General features: G+C 41.2%; 1 protein-coding gene across 1 annotated transcript in view; it reads right to left on the bottom strand.

Moving 5' to 3' along the window:
* cerkl (ceramide kinase-like) overlaps positions 1-15,911 on the bottom strand; it is a 28,513-nt gene that overhangs the window by 6,272 nt on the left and 6,330 nt on the right. Inside the window, exons 3-7 of the mRNA XM_068328584.1 lie at positions 14,714-14,944; positions 7,279-7,410; positions 6,604-6,667; positions 3,221-3,351; positions 3,034-3,108 (exon numbers count right to left, since the gene is read on the bottom strand). Coding sequence (XP_068184685.1) covers positions 3,034-3,108; positions 3,221-3,351; positions 6,604-6,667; positions 7,279-7,410; positions 14,714-14,944 — 633 coding nt within the window. The remainder of the gene's footprint in view (positions 1-3,033; positions 3,109-3,220; positions 3,352-6,603; positions 6,668-7,278; positions 7,411-14,713; positions 14,945-15,911) is intronic.

Genomic DNA, 15,911 nt, shown 5'->3' with positions numbered 1-15,911 from the left:
ATAATAAAGTCATTTCACGATCAAAAGCTTTTAATAACACACACACGCAAACACACACACACACACACACACACACACACACACACACACACACACACACACACACACACACACACACACACACACACACACACACACACAGTGTGCCATCTGGCCGCATACCTGCTGTAACCTACTGAACTGCTGTCTCCCCACCTGTCTGTCTGACAGCAAGCCTGTCTGTCTCTCTGGACAGAATCTGATTTCCTCACCATATGGCAGGTATTCAGTGTGTGTGTGTGTGTGTGTGTGTGTGTGTGTGTGTTCCTAAATTAGGCTGGCCATTTCAGCTTTAATACTGAGACAGGAAGTGTCACAGTCTGTGCCTGATTACACCTGCAGCGCTATGTGCCAACATAGCTCATGAACAAAAATATAATACATTTATTTTATGAAAAAAGCACCGCATGTCGTATTCTGAATGATTTAATTTAAAACATGGGCTTCTTCTATTTTGCGTGTACACCTCTATGCTTCTCAAAACCACCTTGAGCATAAAGACAGCCCAAACGAATTTCATCACTGTTTATAATAAGATGACCTCTACAACGCGTGTGTCAAACTCAAGGCCCGGGGGCCAAATTTGGCCCTCCACATCAATTTCTGTGGCCCGCAAGAGCATAAAAGGTCAGAGTGTCTAAAAATAAATGGTTAAAAGTATGCTTTGACCACAAACTACATTTCCCACAATGCAGTAAGTAACCCCATTTCAACTTTGACAAAAACATGTTGAACAAAGTTCATGTCCTAACTTGTGTCTGATGTTATTTTTCTTTATTGATTGATAGTTTGATCCTTGATTGATGGAGTTCTGTGGGTTTAATAACCTGACAAATGAAAAGGATTTATGTTAGAACAGAGAAACAAACAAACATGTTTTTTCTGTCTAACTGTAATGTTTGGAACTAGAATCAGTCAGAAATTCAGTTATTTAACATTAAGGAGTAGTTACATTTAGTTACATTACACTGAGTTACATTTAGTTACATTTATTAGTTACATTAAGGAGTAGTTACATTTAGTTACATTACACTGAGTTACATTTAGTTACATTTATTAGTTACATTAAGGAGTAGTTACATTTAGTTACATTACACTGAGTTACATTTAGTTACATTTATTAGTTACATTAAGGAGTAGTTACATTTAGTTACATTACACTGAGTTACATTTAGTTACATTTATTAGTTACATTAAGTAGTAGTTACATTTAGTTACATTACACTGAGTTACATTTAGTTACATTTATTAGTTACATTAAGGAGTAGTTACATTTAGTTACATTACACTGAGTTACATTTAGTTACATTTATTAGTTACATTAAGGAGTAGTTACATTTAGTTACATTACACTGAGTTACACTTAGTTACATTTATTAGTTACATTAAGGAGTAGTTACATTTAGTTACATTACATTGAGTTACATTTATTCATTTTATTTATTTATTAGTTTTATTTATTACAGGTTAATTCTGTTGAAGCATCTTGTTTCTTATTTTTGGTCTTTGGCCGTGGATCACCTTCCCGTTGGTCAACCTTCTCATGTATGGTTGTCCCCGTGCGACAGAGACACTTGAGATAAGGGAATGGTGAGCGTCACTACAACACGGGTCCTCATGTGGAGGTGAGCTTTCAGTCTTCCTCCAGTTCCTGAGTGAAGGGGGAGGGAGCCATCACATCATGTAGATTTAATCTGTGTACGGTCAGCACCACTGGACAAACAAATGACTTCTACTGGTACTAATAATCAATGAAATTCTCATCACCTGTGACTTGGTGAGATTAGTGCACGATCTCAGGAAATGTTCTGAAATGATCACCTTGGTTCTGGAGGTCCGTGGGAACAGCCCCCACCACGGGAACTGTTTATTGTTCTGTAATGAGTCTTATTTGTGTGGCTGAATGCTCCCATCTGTCACACACACACACACACACACACACACACACACACACACACACACACACACACACACACACACACACACACACACACACACACACACACACACACACACAGCTCCAGTCTTAATTACTGTTAATTAAACACCATCTCACCACAGCTCAGACACAGGAGCCGGGCCTTGCTACCTGTGCTACCTGCTGATTGGCTGTGAGCTTTACATGGGAAAAGGTGAGGTGAGGTGAAGGGGCGGAGCTACAGCAGGCTGAGCAGTGGAAACCTGTGATTTACGGTGAAACTGATCCTGATCCTCCCTCCTGACTCCAGTCACTGAGGACACGCGTAAATGTAGGTGTTTGATCAAGCTAACATCAGCCACTCACAATCAAGCTTCACTTGAACACAGGCTCCTGATTGGCTCAAAGGAAATATATTTAAATTAACAACAAGAAAGTTAATATAGACAGATTAGGTAATATTAACCCCAAACCACAGTAGAGATCAGTTACAAATAGAACCGGTAATGACTATACGGTAATAGCTTAAGAAGTATCAGAAGCCACCTGTACAGGTAACACATTTAACTGCCCATCCAGTTAAATGTGGCTGTAGATCCAGACATAGACAGAAACAACCCTCCTAGGATGTTATACGAGCAGAGATAGAACCCGTGAAGTAGACGTGACGACAGACATTTGCAAAAGTTGGGTCTGACCTAGAATAGCGTGACCAAAGATCCACTAAGTCATGTATGTCGATGACAAGCTGATTTATTTAAAGACTAAGCCAGGATGTGATTATCCATGTTAGAAGTCACCACTGGCTGTGCTCTTTGTCTACGTAGGCCTGAATCCCCCCCAGAATAACCTCAGATACCCGTCTCCATCTCTACAATTTTGAATTTCCTTTTTTACCCCAACCGGTCATGGGAGAATGTCAGGATCTGCCCAACGTTTCTCCCCAATGGGGAATTTCTCCTGGTCACTGTTGCTTTATGATTACTCTTGGAGGTTCAGTTGGTTTCCTCTCTTTGTATAAAAAAAGTTGACTTGACAGCTATCAAAGAATATACTGTAAAGCAGGTACTACGTACCCAAGACGATGTGCAGGGCTGCAGTGACGGGATCTCTGACTCCATGAACAGAACAGGAAACCACATCTGTAGAACCTGTGAAGGTGAGGAGACAGTAGTTTGTTTCTTCATCGTGAGGATGTGTCAGGTTCTCTGTCCAATCAGATTCAACATGCTTCGGCCTGTATGAGGGTAGGTCCACTCTCACCAGCAGGAATGATTCCAAGGGGCAGCACTGCTTTTACTGGTTTGTCTGGAGAACCAGCGTCTATCTGAGCTCTGAGGATGACTGCGTGACACAGCTCCGTCACTGACCCGTCCCCGCCGACACACACCACTCTGACAGACACACGTAGAAAAGAACAGAGTGGGAACAGGTGGACGGCCAGACAGGGAAAAAATTTCACTTCTAGCACCTTGGACAGGTTTCCTCCAGTATGTACACCTCCAGCAGGGGGTGCGGCTTCCCCACGTACAATAGCTGAGGAGTTCCTTAGTTCTAAATTCCCCTAATAAATCAGTTACTTCATTATTTTTCTGAAAGCAACACAAACATGTCTGTAGCACCGACAGTACTGTTGAAAACCATCAAGCAAGTAATTCTGGTCCATAAATGCGTCATCAAATGTGTAGCCTCAGCCTCTTCCAAAAAAAATATTCAGTCTAAAAATATGTTTAGATTTCTGAAAGTAAAACTTTGTTTTCTAAATATTGTTCTGGCTTTGGTTCTAAAATTAATTGAAATATTTTAGTCGAGTGGATTTTTTTTATAGTGATAACAGAAATGGGCTCGTTCAGTTAGCAGCAAAGTGTTGGATCTAAAATCAAAACTACTGGGTTGCATCGTCATCATAATCTTATCTTGTGTAGGAGCCACACATCATTTTTGTCACAAGGGGAGTTTGGGTCACCCTGAAGTGACAGTGGTGAGGTTATGTTAGAGCCAGATCACCTGCACCAGGTGAGGAGAGGGGCCAGTTTGGTAGTCGTAGTCACTGGGATCCTCGGTAAAACCACCTGAAACGTATCCTGGAGTCAGCAACAACATGTCAAACACACCTACAGGATCTATTCTCTGCCTCTCAATCTTTAGTTATATAATTTGGATCAAAGGCCTGACTTTGTAAGTCTATATAATTATGCATTGTCTAATAAAATATGAAAGTTTGAAGTTTTCATAATTTTACAAAGATTTGCAGTTTGTTTCATAACTTCTCAAAATTGATGGGATTCTGCAAATTTCTAACTCTAACCTTGATAACTGCAGAAAATAGAAGATAAACAAAAACTAAAAGATGAGTGTTGAGAAAACACTAAACAAAATAAAGCTGTCGTCACATTTCAGTTTTTGGTTTAAACATTGTTGCACGTCATGATTAATGCGCTGATTTGATTTTGTGCGGCTTTTAGCAGTAATATTAGTTTATATTGATGGATCAATCTGAACTCATCATTTATCAGCTCTGTTCCTAAATAAAAAGTGAGAAGACTGATCTTCGGAGTTTGTGTTTGCAGGAAATGTAAGGTAAACACACTCTGAGGCTCCGCCCCTCCTGTGGATGAGATTACCTGAAACTGTGGTCGCCACGGTGACAGTCGGACTAATTGGCAAATGTAGGTTTCAACCAAATCCTCACGAGAACAACATCACACACACACACACACACACACACACACACACACACACACACTGAGCAGCTAGCTTAGCAACAAAGCTTATCTTCTCTAAGCACATTAAGCTTCATGAGGGTTGAGCACAAAAGCTGCTTACACACACACACACACACATGCACACACACACACACACACACACACACAGACACACACACACACACACACACACACATACACACACACACACACACACACACACACACAGAAAGCACCACACATATTGATGTGTTTAATATTTTTGCAGACATTCTTATTATACTTGTTTCAGTATCTTGTGAGAAAATGTCATTTTGTCATTTCTGTTTTCATTTGTGAGGTTTAAGGTTCAGTCAGGGGTCAAAGTGTGACCTCACCTAACAGTGTGTGTGTGTGTGTGTGTGTGTGTGTGTGTGTGTGTGTGTGTGTGTGTGTGTGTGTGTGTGTGTGTGTGTGTGTGTGTGTGTGTGTGTGTGTGTGTGTGTGTAATCAGTCTGGGTCAGTGTGTTTTAGTGTCAGTGTCTAACAGTAAACTGCTATTTAATTATCTGGTTCAGCTGCATCTGTTCCAGAAGCATCACATTACAGCAGAGCACATTAACATTACATTAGAAACTAACTCCACTCCTTATGAACACTCTTTATTCAGCTTTTCCTTTTCAATTGCTGACATTCATCTGTTGAAGATGAACAGAACGTTTCACACAATCAGAAAGAAACGGAAGTCTTTTGCTTTCACACAAAATGTGTTCAATGATCACAGTTACCAAAATTATCTGTCAGAGAAGAAGAGGAAAGTGAGGAAGAAGAGGAAAGAGAGGAAGAACTGTGGTCTGTGATGAGATCAGGAACACAATCATTGAGCATGTTGTAAAACATGGAGGTCTGTGGTTGGATTAGACGTTCTGAACGGTTCCTCTGATGACGCGTCGCCACAGAAGACATGAGAAGCAGGACGACCCCAGAGTGAGATGACATGTTGTTAATTTGACCTCTGTGATTTGTTCGTATTGCCCTGGAACTCTGAATCTGTTTTCTTTTTTGTTTGTTTACTCAGACTTGTTACTGTAGTACTATAAATCACTAAGAAATTAAAACAGAAATGCAATTTAAATAAATTTCTCTAAATATAATACCGTCATACAATAATTGTCTGACTGTTCCCAGTGTTGTGAGACATGTATTATGTGTTTGATGGTCAGAGTTCTGGAGGTGAACTGTTGGGCTGAGATGATGGCCTGCGATACAGACTGTAAAAAGTTTGAAAAAGTGTCTGTATCAGAAATCAGAAACTTTGAATCTGTGCAATCTGTGGAAAAAAACGGTAGCTTTAATGGTTGCGTCAACGTTCCATTTCACAACAAAACACTACATAGGGGCACTACATCATCAGTGTTGTATGTCATGAATGTAAAGAAACAATCATTTATGTGATTGTCTGTGTAAACAAAGCAGGTTCACAATAGAATTAATGAGTTGTTTGATATTCAAGTTTATTTTATTTTATATAGCCCAAGTTCTAAACAAAATGCCCCAATAAGTATTGTATTTTTCCCTTCTCAAAAATACAATGTTGGCGCTAACTAGCTTTGTTTTAAAATATAAAAAGAGCAGTATTGAATATATTCTGTTGTCAAATGATGAATTTGTTGGCTCCATTAGCAAGTTATGTATTGCAAGTGATGTACAAAGTACAAATGTTAGACAAATTCTGGTATCATTTTAAAATATAAGCATTGAAAACATTCATAAAACTCAACAGGAGAAGGTTTATCAAGCAACCAAATGAAGGTGAGCTGAATTACCTGTCATTCTATTGATAATCTGTCTGAATATGTCTGAATATGTACTGCTTGTGGAATTATGGAAGATACTATAAATATTATGTCCCCAGGCAGGAGACTATAGAGAGGGACTGAGAAGAGATAAAAGATGACTAACCCGTCATATTCATCCAGCTTGCATTCCTTCATCACTGACAGAGCGTGTCCCTTCCTCTCTGTCACTGGAGAGAGAAACAGAGACGGAGGAGAGGGGAGAACAACAGAGGGAAACAGATGGAGCGACACTGAGACGGACAGAGATAGTGTTCATGCATGTGTGTGGTCACATGTACGCAAGTGTGTGTTCGATGGATGCCAAAAAAAGTGGGACAATGGATATCACACCATCTGTTGAGAGGAGGAGAGGAGCGTAGAAAATATAAGAAAGTGGGAAAAAGATGAGAGGAGAGGAGAGGAGAGGAGAGGAGAGGAGAGGAGAGGAGAGGAGAGGAGAGGAGAGGAGAGGAGAGGAGAGGAGAGGAGAGGAGAGGAGAGGAGAGGAGAGGAGAGGAGAGGAGAAGAGAGGAGAGGAGAAGGTTGTCTCCTTCTGTCACAACAGATGGGTTAAGCTCCTCCCCCTGTATCAGGTTACTTAGCGACCAGAGACTGCCATTAACTCTGACCTTTGGACCTTCTCCACACACAGATCTCAGGTTCTTCTCTGCAACAGGACTTTATTACAACACATGAGATGAATGAACTGAAACTGCTCACTGCTCTTCTGGAGTATAAAATATTATCTTCAACTATCAGCTGATAATCAATGGATCAATAACCAGGTGGAGGGACTGACCGGTGATGTCAGTGCGGATGTCGGCCATCTTGAAAAGCGGAGCCACGTGTTCTCTGTAGATGTGAACGGCCTCCTTCTTGTGGCTGCTGGGGTTGATGAACACCTTCAGGTACCTGGGACGAGTGCTGAACCCTGTTACACACACACACACACACACACACACACACACACACACACACACACACACACACACACACACACACACACACACACACACACACACACACACACAGTGAGCAGCTCTAAATATTAAAACCATTTTCTTGATGGCGTTGATGACTTCTCACCACAAGTGAAAAACACAAAGGGATCAGTGTGGTTTCATGACATCACTACCGGCTCAACATGCGAGTTATTTGAGATATGATCCGTCGCTCTGTCCATATTTTGTTCAACATACAAACAAATTCTGAGATAGGAGCTGTTTGGTGGATGGATACAACATCAGCTGAGAACGCATCTCATTCTTTACCACGTGTCGTCTGCTGGGTAAAGATGCAGCCTGCGTGTTCTCGTGACTTTTGTTTTTATTTTCATACTTAATCATGTAAAAAACATCATAAAAACATCATGTAAAAACAACATAAATTTTTGTTTGCTGGAACAAATTAATATAATTTTAGTTATTGGTAATTGTTTAACTCACTAGCTCAGTCACACAACACATTAAACTTGTGTTTCAATGTAATAATATAACTGTGTTCTCTAAAGTGGACATAAGTTGATATGTAACTGAATGAAATGTTCCAGAATGAAATATTTCCACAACCAATAGACATCCTGCGATGGAATTTTGCGTTCGTGTTTATCAATTTATCAATCAGGTAAATTGATCACTTCAGTTGTGTTCCGGTTAGCAGGATCACACAAATCTGCTTGATGGGTTTTCACTAAACGTGTTAGAAAGGATCTGAATGAATGGTTGTTATTTCAGTCACTCAGTGGACGCTGTAATCCAGTGATGACACAGATGGCTTCATTAGGCTGGGGTTTGGATTAATTTAATCATTAGCACCCGTTAGGCTTTGGCAGAGGCTCTTCTGAGTGTCACGGCATTAGAGCTTCCCTTCTTTGAGCCATTTGTTGAGGATACAACAAAGTGTCTGCAATATCTTTATATTGTCAGGTACTGGTTAAGTGAGTTAAGCTAGTTTTGATCAGTCATGTTGTTTATCACCAAAAAATAAGAACTTAATCACTGAATCTAACATCTGGAGGAGGGATGACTGATTCTAAATATTCAAATTATTGGTTAGATCAGTAGCAAGTGGATGTGTGTGTGTTCAGACTGTATCGACTCCATACAAACACAGCGACACACACTCTGACCCCCTGTACTGCCCATCATTAGGCAGATTTAGAGGCTGCATTATAAATCCCCACAGACCAGCACAGATCAATACACACACACACTCCAGCTCCATTATCCAGCTCATTACTATAATCTGCTCCCAAAAGGCTGTGACCTCGCCCCGTTAATGACCCCACACACAGCGCACCTCCTGCCATCTCCCCACCTCACAGCTATGACCTGGTTGTCAGGAGTTCCTGAGAGGGGCTCCCCAAAGCCCCCACCCCGCTTCTCTCCACTGGACTCCACCATCACCAGAAGCTCCAGACAGTTTTGGTGCCCCCCAATGAGGTAGAGCACAACCTCACTCAGACCAACGCCGTTCCTTTGTGATCTAACTAAACCGTTCTAAAACTTAAACCTGTCTACATCTCGGGCCCAGCTCCAGGACAAAATGACTGAGGGTATGTCGGACGCCGGCTGGACCAATCACACTCACACCCCCACGACAGCCTTACAAAATACTGTTGTGCAGCTGGAGGAGAGAAGAATGCTGCAAGCTAGCCCCCGCCACATGAGCAAGACGAGGTGGGAAGTGGGAACTAACCAGTGCTTCTAGATAGAACCCTGATCCAACATTCAAGAACTAGAATTCCCTTGTGCATATTTCTGTTCATGGATGGATAGATGACAGATGAAATAACCACGAAGAGTTGTGAAGTGTAATTTGTAAACACAATAAAACAACACATTTTTTCTGTTATTAAAACTGTCATTCAGAAACTCTGGTGTGATGGATTCAGAACCATCAGAAGACCCCCTTCATCCCTACATCCATCACACCCAAAACAAAGGTGAAAGTCCTCTATTATTATTATACTATAATATTAGAAAAAAGATTTTAATACACTGGGAGGTTTTAAAACCAGTACTTGGTGGGAGAGCTGAAGGAAGACTCCAGCCTGGGTTAAGGATCACAGTTCTGTGAAACTCGACTGTTCATTCATTCATTCATTCGTTTTCCATAACCGATTCATCCACTGTCGCAGGTTCCAGGGTGCTGGATTCCATCCCAGCCAACTGGGAGCGTGAGGCAGGGTACACTCTGGGCGTGCCGCCAGTGAACCGCAGCACCACATACAAGACAAACAAGCACGCATGCACTCACACCTACACTAACTTCAACTCAATGTTTACCTCTGAACTTAACCAGAAAACAGGAAATGATTATTTGCTTCAGGGACATCTGACAACTACTGGAGAAACAAATTAATGGTTTATACCAAAAAATAATCATAATAAGTAATGAAATGCATTCAGTTACACACAAACTCGATCTCATCAGAAGCCATATTGTTTAATTTATTTCTATCTTTTCTCAGAAAAGGGTGGGATGGCGGGCAGATGTAGAGATCAAGTATCCATCAGGTCATCAGGCAGCTACACATTGCTGACCGTTACCATGGTAAAAAATCCCAGTGTTGTCGGGAAAACGTATTGAGTTTCTGACAGAGGACTGCAGATTGATGCTGAATATTGTTCAGAACAAATTACATATTAATGCAGACTGCAAATGGGTTTAGTGAACTGTAGCACATAGAAAGCATCTTAAACATCCAGTTATATAGATTATAGATTCTCAACAACAAAAAAATAAAAGGTGTCTGAGAATATTTTTACTATTTTCTTATTTTACAATAATTTTATTTAAATTTTTTTATTTTGAATTGCCTCCTTTTATAAACTGGGAAAGAGACGACTGTGTGTCGTACAACACAGACCAATGAATAAAACCTTCACTGTAAAAAATGACCTCTCATCAGGTCGCTATGGATACACTCACCGACTTCTCAGACTTATAGAGTCCTCAGACCGTTGACACATCAGGAGCAGTAACACCATCATTGAATAAGTTATTCATTCATCAATCTATATATTTGGAATTGAATTCAACAGGATGCTATCCATCCACATCGCTCCAGGCCACATGATGTGTGGCATCTTTCATTCTGACCTTATGGTATCACCATCTGATCGCTGTGAGCTTCTGCTGTATGACGTCTCCATGTAAACCCAAACTAACATCTCTGTAAGCAGAAAACTGACACTGGATTGACAAGACAATCGACCGGGGAGGAGTCCCAACAGTCCCAGCTCAGTCCAGCCGTCCAGTGAGCCCGTCTGTCTGTCTGTCTGTCAGTCCGTTGTGCTGTTAAACAACTGCAATCCATTTCTCCATAGTGCATAGAAACAGACTCTATACACCACCACTGTACAGCTTTTGTCGGTCTGACTGCCATTCATTCCCTGCACAGCGTTCTGCAGCTGCTTCACACAGCAAACAGGACAGAATGAGGCTCTGGAAACAGAAAGTGTCTGCTCTCTGCTCACCATTGTGCTGCAGAATGTTTGGACCTGAAGGTTAAGAAGTTGTGGTGGTGGGACTGCCTGCCCTGCAACACCACCATTCACAAAACAATGCGCTTTTCACGCTGACCTCTGGCTGGAAAATAGGCTTAATGTCCACACAGCAGTGGAGAAACAGACTGCGTTTACCTTCGACAAACACACCGCAAACTCCTCTGTCGCGGTGCGTAAAGTCACAAAAGCCATCATGGTTTGATGTGCAGTGTGACCACGCGAGTTGACACGCGACCTGTGAGCTATTCACGTGTGTGTGAGTGTGAGGCCAACACTTAAAGAAGTTGTGATTTTGCTGCAGGGCCTCTTGAGTAATCTGGTTTGATAGACAGACAGATGGACGGACAGACAGGTGACCAGCGATAATGTGTCAGACCGATGCCATGGTGACAGAACGATGGTGGTGTGTGTGTGCGACACCTTTGACCTCATCATTTATGCATCGCTTGTAATATCTAAGTTTGATTCAACGTCGTGGAGCAAACAGAAAACCTGAAATGGAGAGTTCCTGTTGAGAGTTAAATCCACACACACATTTCTATTGTGTGTTAAGTGTCAGCCTGACCCCGCCCACTACATTGCACCTGGTAAACCACTGGAAAATTAGGTCACCAGTAAAATATCCAGACGTTCATTGTAAAGGTCCTGTGAGGACTCAATGGTGTTAGTGAGAAAAGTAGCTACAATGCAGGCAATTTACAGGAAATTGTGTCATAAATTCTGGCAAGTGGAAAAACAATACTCATAAAAACTATGTTTGTAAATTAAGGTAGACCTCAACCTACGAACACAGTTGGGTCTGAGAGGTTGTTCGTAAGCTGAACTCTTCTGTCCGCCACAAACATGGGACTCTTAAAATCACCAAGAAACTGTTGAAAGCACATAATATTGTAATACATAATATTGTATTATCTATAACTGCAGTAAAGGTGTAAAGGGCAGACACAGGCTTTATCTGACTTTATTCAGGCTCCTGTTAGTGAATAACTCACTAACTCTCATGTCCTTTTCCCAAGTCTTGTGAACTTCCCACAGCCTAACACATGAGCAGCGTAAGGCTGGGGTAACATTAACACAGGTTATTACAATATTATGTTACTGTACAATAAATAAGATTGAAAACTTATAATAATTTTAAAATGCATAAGTATAGTTCCAGTATCTACCATTAAGCGTCACTCGTAATTCATGTGACTGTTAGCAATTTACATTAGTTTAAGGTGAGATTTTGATCCTTACAATTTAATGCATAAGGAGAAGAAGAAACACTTCAAGGAACTCCTCACCAGCTTTTAAGTGAACCCAACAACAACAGCCAGAGTCAGCTGTTGATGTTGAAAATTCCACTGCATGGTACTTTGGCATGTAGCATGTAGCATGTAGCTTACTTTTAGTGAGTTATTCTTGGTCAGGGGCAGAGTTGTCATCAGAGAGATGGTTACCACTACCACTGTCTTCTCTTTGCTTTATCAACCATGATAAATAGTAAAGTATCCAAAGTATGAAGGCTGACGCTCTGAGACATTCACAGACACAACAACAAACGGAGATGTGTGAATGCAGCAGTGCTGATTACAGCAGTCAGATATGGCTGCTCACGTTTGTTCGTATCTCCGAATGTTCATAAGTTGAACAGTTGAATCTTGAGGGCTACCCTATCTATCCACCTGACACGAAACAAAGGAAGTATTCATTCGGAATCATGTTTGTATTCAAATTTAAGCCCAAATTTCTCTCCCTTTAAATATAATCATAATAATATGTAGGTGCTCATAACAGTGACTGACACAACTTTATGTCTCAGTGAAGAGAAGAACAAATGGAAGCTAGGATACTATTCTATTCTCTATTTATTACATTATCTTTTTAGCTCTTCATTCTTAAATTCTTATTCTGACATTAACAATGTTTTTTGTTCTGGAGCAGTACAACTATAACTAAAAGTGGGTTCCCTTTTTCAAAGTATGTAAAGTATGTATCAATGTTGCACTTTACTCATACTGTTAAGCAACTGCAAATAAAATAGAAACATTCCGTGTGTGTGTGTGTGTGTGTGTGTGTGTGTGTGTGTCCGCTGTACGCGGACAGGCACACACAGGCATGCTACACAAACATGGACCGAAACAAAGCTTATTACTATTATTATTATTATTATTATTATTATTAGTAGTAGTAGTAGTAGTAGTAGTAGTAGTAGTAGTAGTAGTATCAACATCATTAGTAATAATAATAATAATAATAATAATAATAATAATAATTAGATTAGATTTATATATCTTTTTTTTGTACATTCTCAAGTGCTCACAGTGGTGCCATTATTCATTCACTCCTCATTCATACTTGGTGAGGGTAAACTACATGTGTAGCCACAGCTGCCCTGGGGCAGGCTGACGGAAACATTTAATTTTTTTTTAATTTTAATTTTATACGTTCTTATAATACCCAAAGGGAAATTAAGAACGTACACTCTAGTTTTTGTTAATCAATCACACACATGCATATTAGTGTGTACTGGTCGCTGTAATAAACACAACCACACACAAGGGGCCCTGTAAGCATGCAATGGGAGGTAGAGTGGCGGGCAGTCTCTTTGTGGAGCGCCCACATGAGCAGCTTGTAAGGGGGATTGCGCCTTGCTCAAGGGCACCTCGGTAGTGCTCCGGAGGTGAGCTGACACCTCCTACTGTCAGTTCACCTCCGGGTGTTTTTTTTGGGCGGGAGCGGGAATTGAACCGCCGATCTGAGAACATTGGACGACCCGCTCTACCGCTCTCTCTACCACTGAGCCACTGCTGCCCCAGCCAATCTGTGGCAACAGCCTCTCCGACCACCAATGGAACAATCACACATCAGCAAAGTCAAGGCAAGGGAGGTAAATTGTCTTGCCCAAAGACTAATGACAAAAAAATGGAAGTTGAACCGTGGGATTCAAAGTGTCAACCCAAGTGGAAGACCTGCTCTACCACCTGATCCACTGCCACCTGGAAAATTTGCCTCCCAGTACCCAGAAAACCACTCGTCTCTCCCATTGGAGCCAAAATTAAATCTGGATTCAGAGTCTCCCAACGAATAGAAGGGGAGTAAAGTTTCCGATTCCGTTGTCATTTTTTGTGATATCCACACAAATCTTGGATTGCAGTGTTAACAGCTAATTCTCAGGATTCCTATAGAGTCTTGGTGTTAAAAAAGTGGCGTGCAATTTGGGCCGGGAGCTAACTTTTGTTTGAGGAAAATTTAGGCAAATTTGCCTCATGTACAGTTAGCCAGCTGATGAAATCTATCTGTGTGTACCACTCCTGGTGTGTTTGCATGTGTGTTTGCATGTGTGTGTGCGTGTGTGTGTGTGTGTGTGTGTGTGTGTGTGTGTGTGTGTGTGTGTGTGTGTGTGTGTAATCTGCCACTTTGTTCCAGTGGATTAGCAGATAAACTGTATTGTCTGATGTAACTGTGACTCACCTCATTAAACTAAGTGAGGAAGAGGATGATAGAAAACAATGAATTTATAATCTGCACTGTGGCAAACAGTCAACCCTCCTTTTATTCATGTTTCTATGTGATGAACAGGTAAAAACAGATGGTCACAGCTCATTGTACTAGTGTCAGGCAGTAGTGAGCGGCTAGCGAGCTGTTAATCTGTTGTGGGACACAATGTGGTTAAAAATAGAAAAACTAGACAGAAATAAGTAGGACTTCATTCAACACGACCATCTGAGTTCATGTTACCTGTGAGCAGCTCCTTCAGTGTGTTGTACCAGGTGTGTGTGTGCTCTGCAGAGGCGTTGTGGAGGTGCACGGTGTCCTCCTCCAGCCGCTTCCCTCTCCTCCTGCAGCAGAACAGAGCCACGCCAAGCACGGCCCCCCCAGACTGCTGGCCCACCGCTCGCCGCCGCTTCACCTTCACTGCATACACGTCCTGCAGCAGCATCACACCTGGCTGCAGCACACACATGTTACCTGGACGGAAACAGGAAGGATTAGAATCCAAGCAACACCTGCAAGGAAATGCTAAAACACTAATGCTTCGCAGACACAGAGGGGTGGTCACCATTTAAGATATTTCAAAACTGGAGAAAATGTCATTAGTTTCACCTGATTAGTTCGTAAGTTAAATTCACATTCAAAATTTCAACTGAGGATGGATGTAGAGGCAAAGTTGGATAATGACTTTTTACTTGCACTGTTGTTTTATATACAGTATTATAGTGGCACCTGCTATGCGTATTTAAAAAAGAATGCTCCAGATTGCAAAAGTTTGGCATTATTTTATTGATTTAATATATGCTGAAATTAACATAGCTTTTTGTTTAAGACAAGATGAATCCAAGAATATTCTTTAGTGCTGCTGTTCAGCAGTCAGCTGGTAATGTCATACTTATCAAATAGACCAACAAAATGTAAATGTTAAAGGTTACAAAAATATTTTTATTGCTAAAGATGATGTATGTACTTATAATTTTGAGTCAGGACTTCTTCTTGAATTGACAGTGAGATGAGACACGTCTCCAGGACAACGCAGCTCCAAACTGACATCAGACTACAGGTAGGGCCAGACTCAGGGAGACGTGTTCAAGTTTGTTAGTGCATGTGTGTGAAGTCATGCAAATATTGTGAGAGCATTTTGTTAAGCGTACACAACATGAACAGTGTTGACATTGTGAACCATGCAGGAGCTGAAACAGAGGAGCTATCCTCATGGTTTTGTTCACACACGTGGTCAGCCGGTGAAACCCAACAGAAGCACATTGCTACTGGTTCACCTGCATTCGTGTTACATAATGTTATCAGCTGTATTACAGACTAATCCACCGATCAGCAGAACACACAGCGGCACCTGACATTCAATCAGAGGAATCTGATTGGCCCATCTGAGATGATTCATTCAATCTTCTAAGGATAACGTCAGCTAAGGTATGACTGACAT

Source organism: Antennarius striatus, chromosome 12, assembly GCF_040054535.1.
Source record: "Antennarius striatus isolate MH-2024 chromosome 12, ASM4005453v1, whole genome shotgun sequence".
In the NCBI taxonomy this organism is placed as follows: domain Eukaryota; kingdom Metazoa; phylum Chordata; class Actinopteri; order Lophiiformes; family Antennariidae; genus Antennarius; species Antennarius striatus.
Note: the sequence above shows the minus strand (reverse complement) of the source record. Positions and strands in the feature narration are given on the sequence as shown.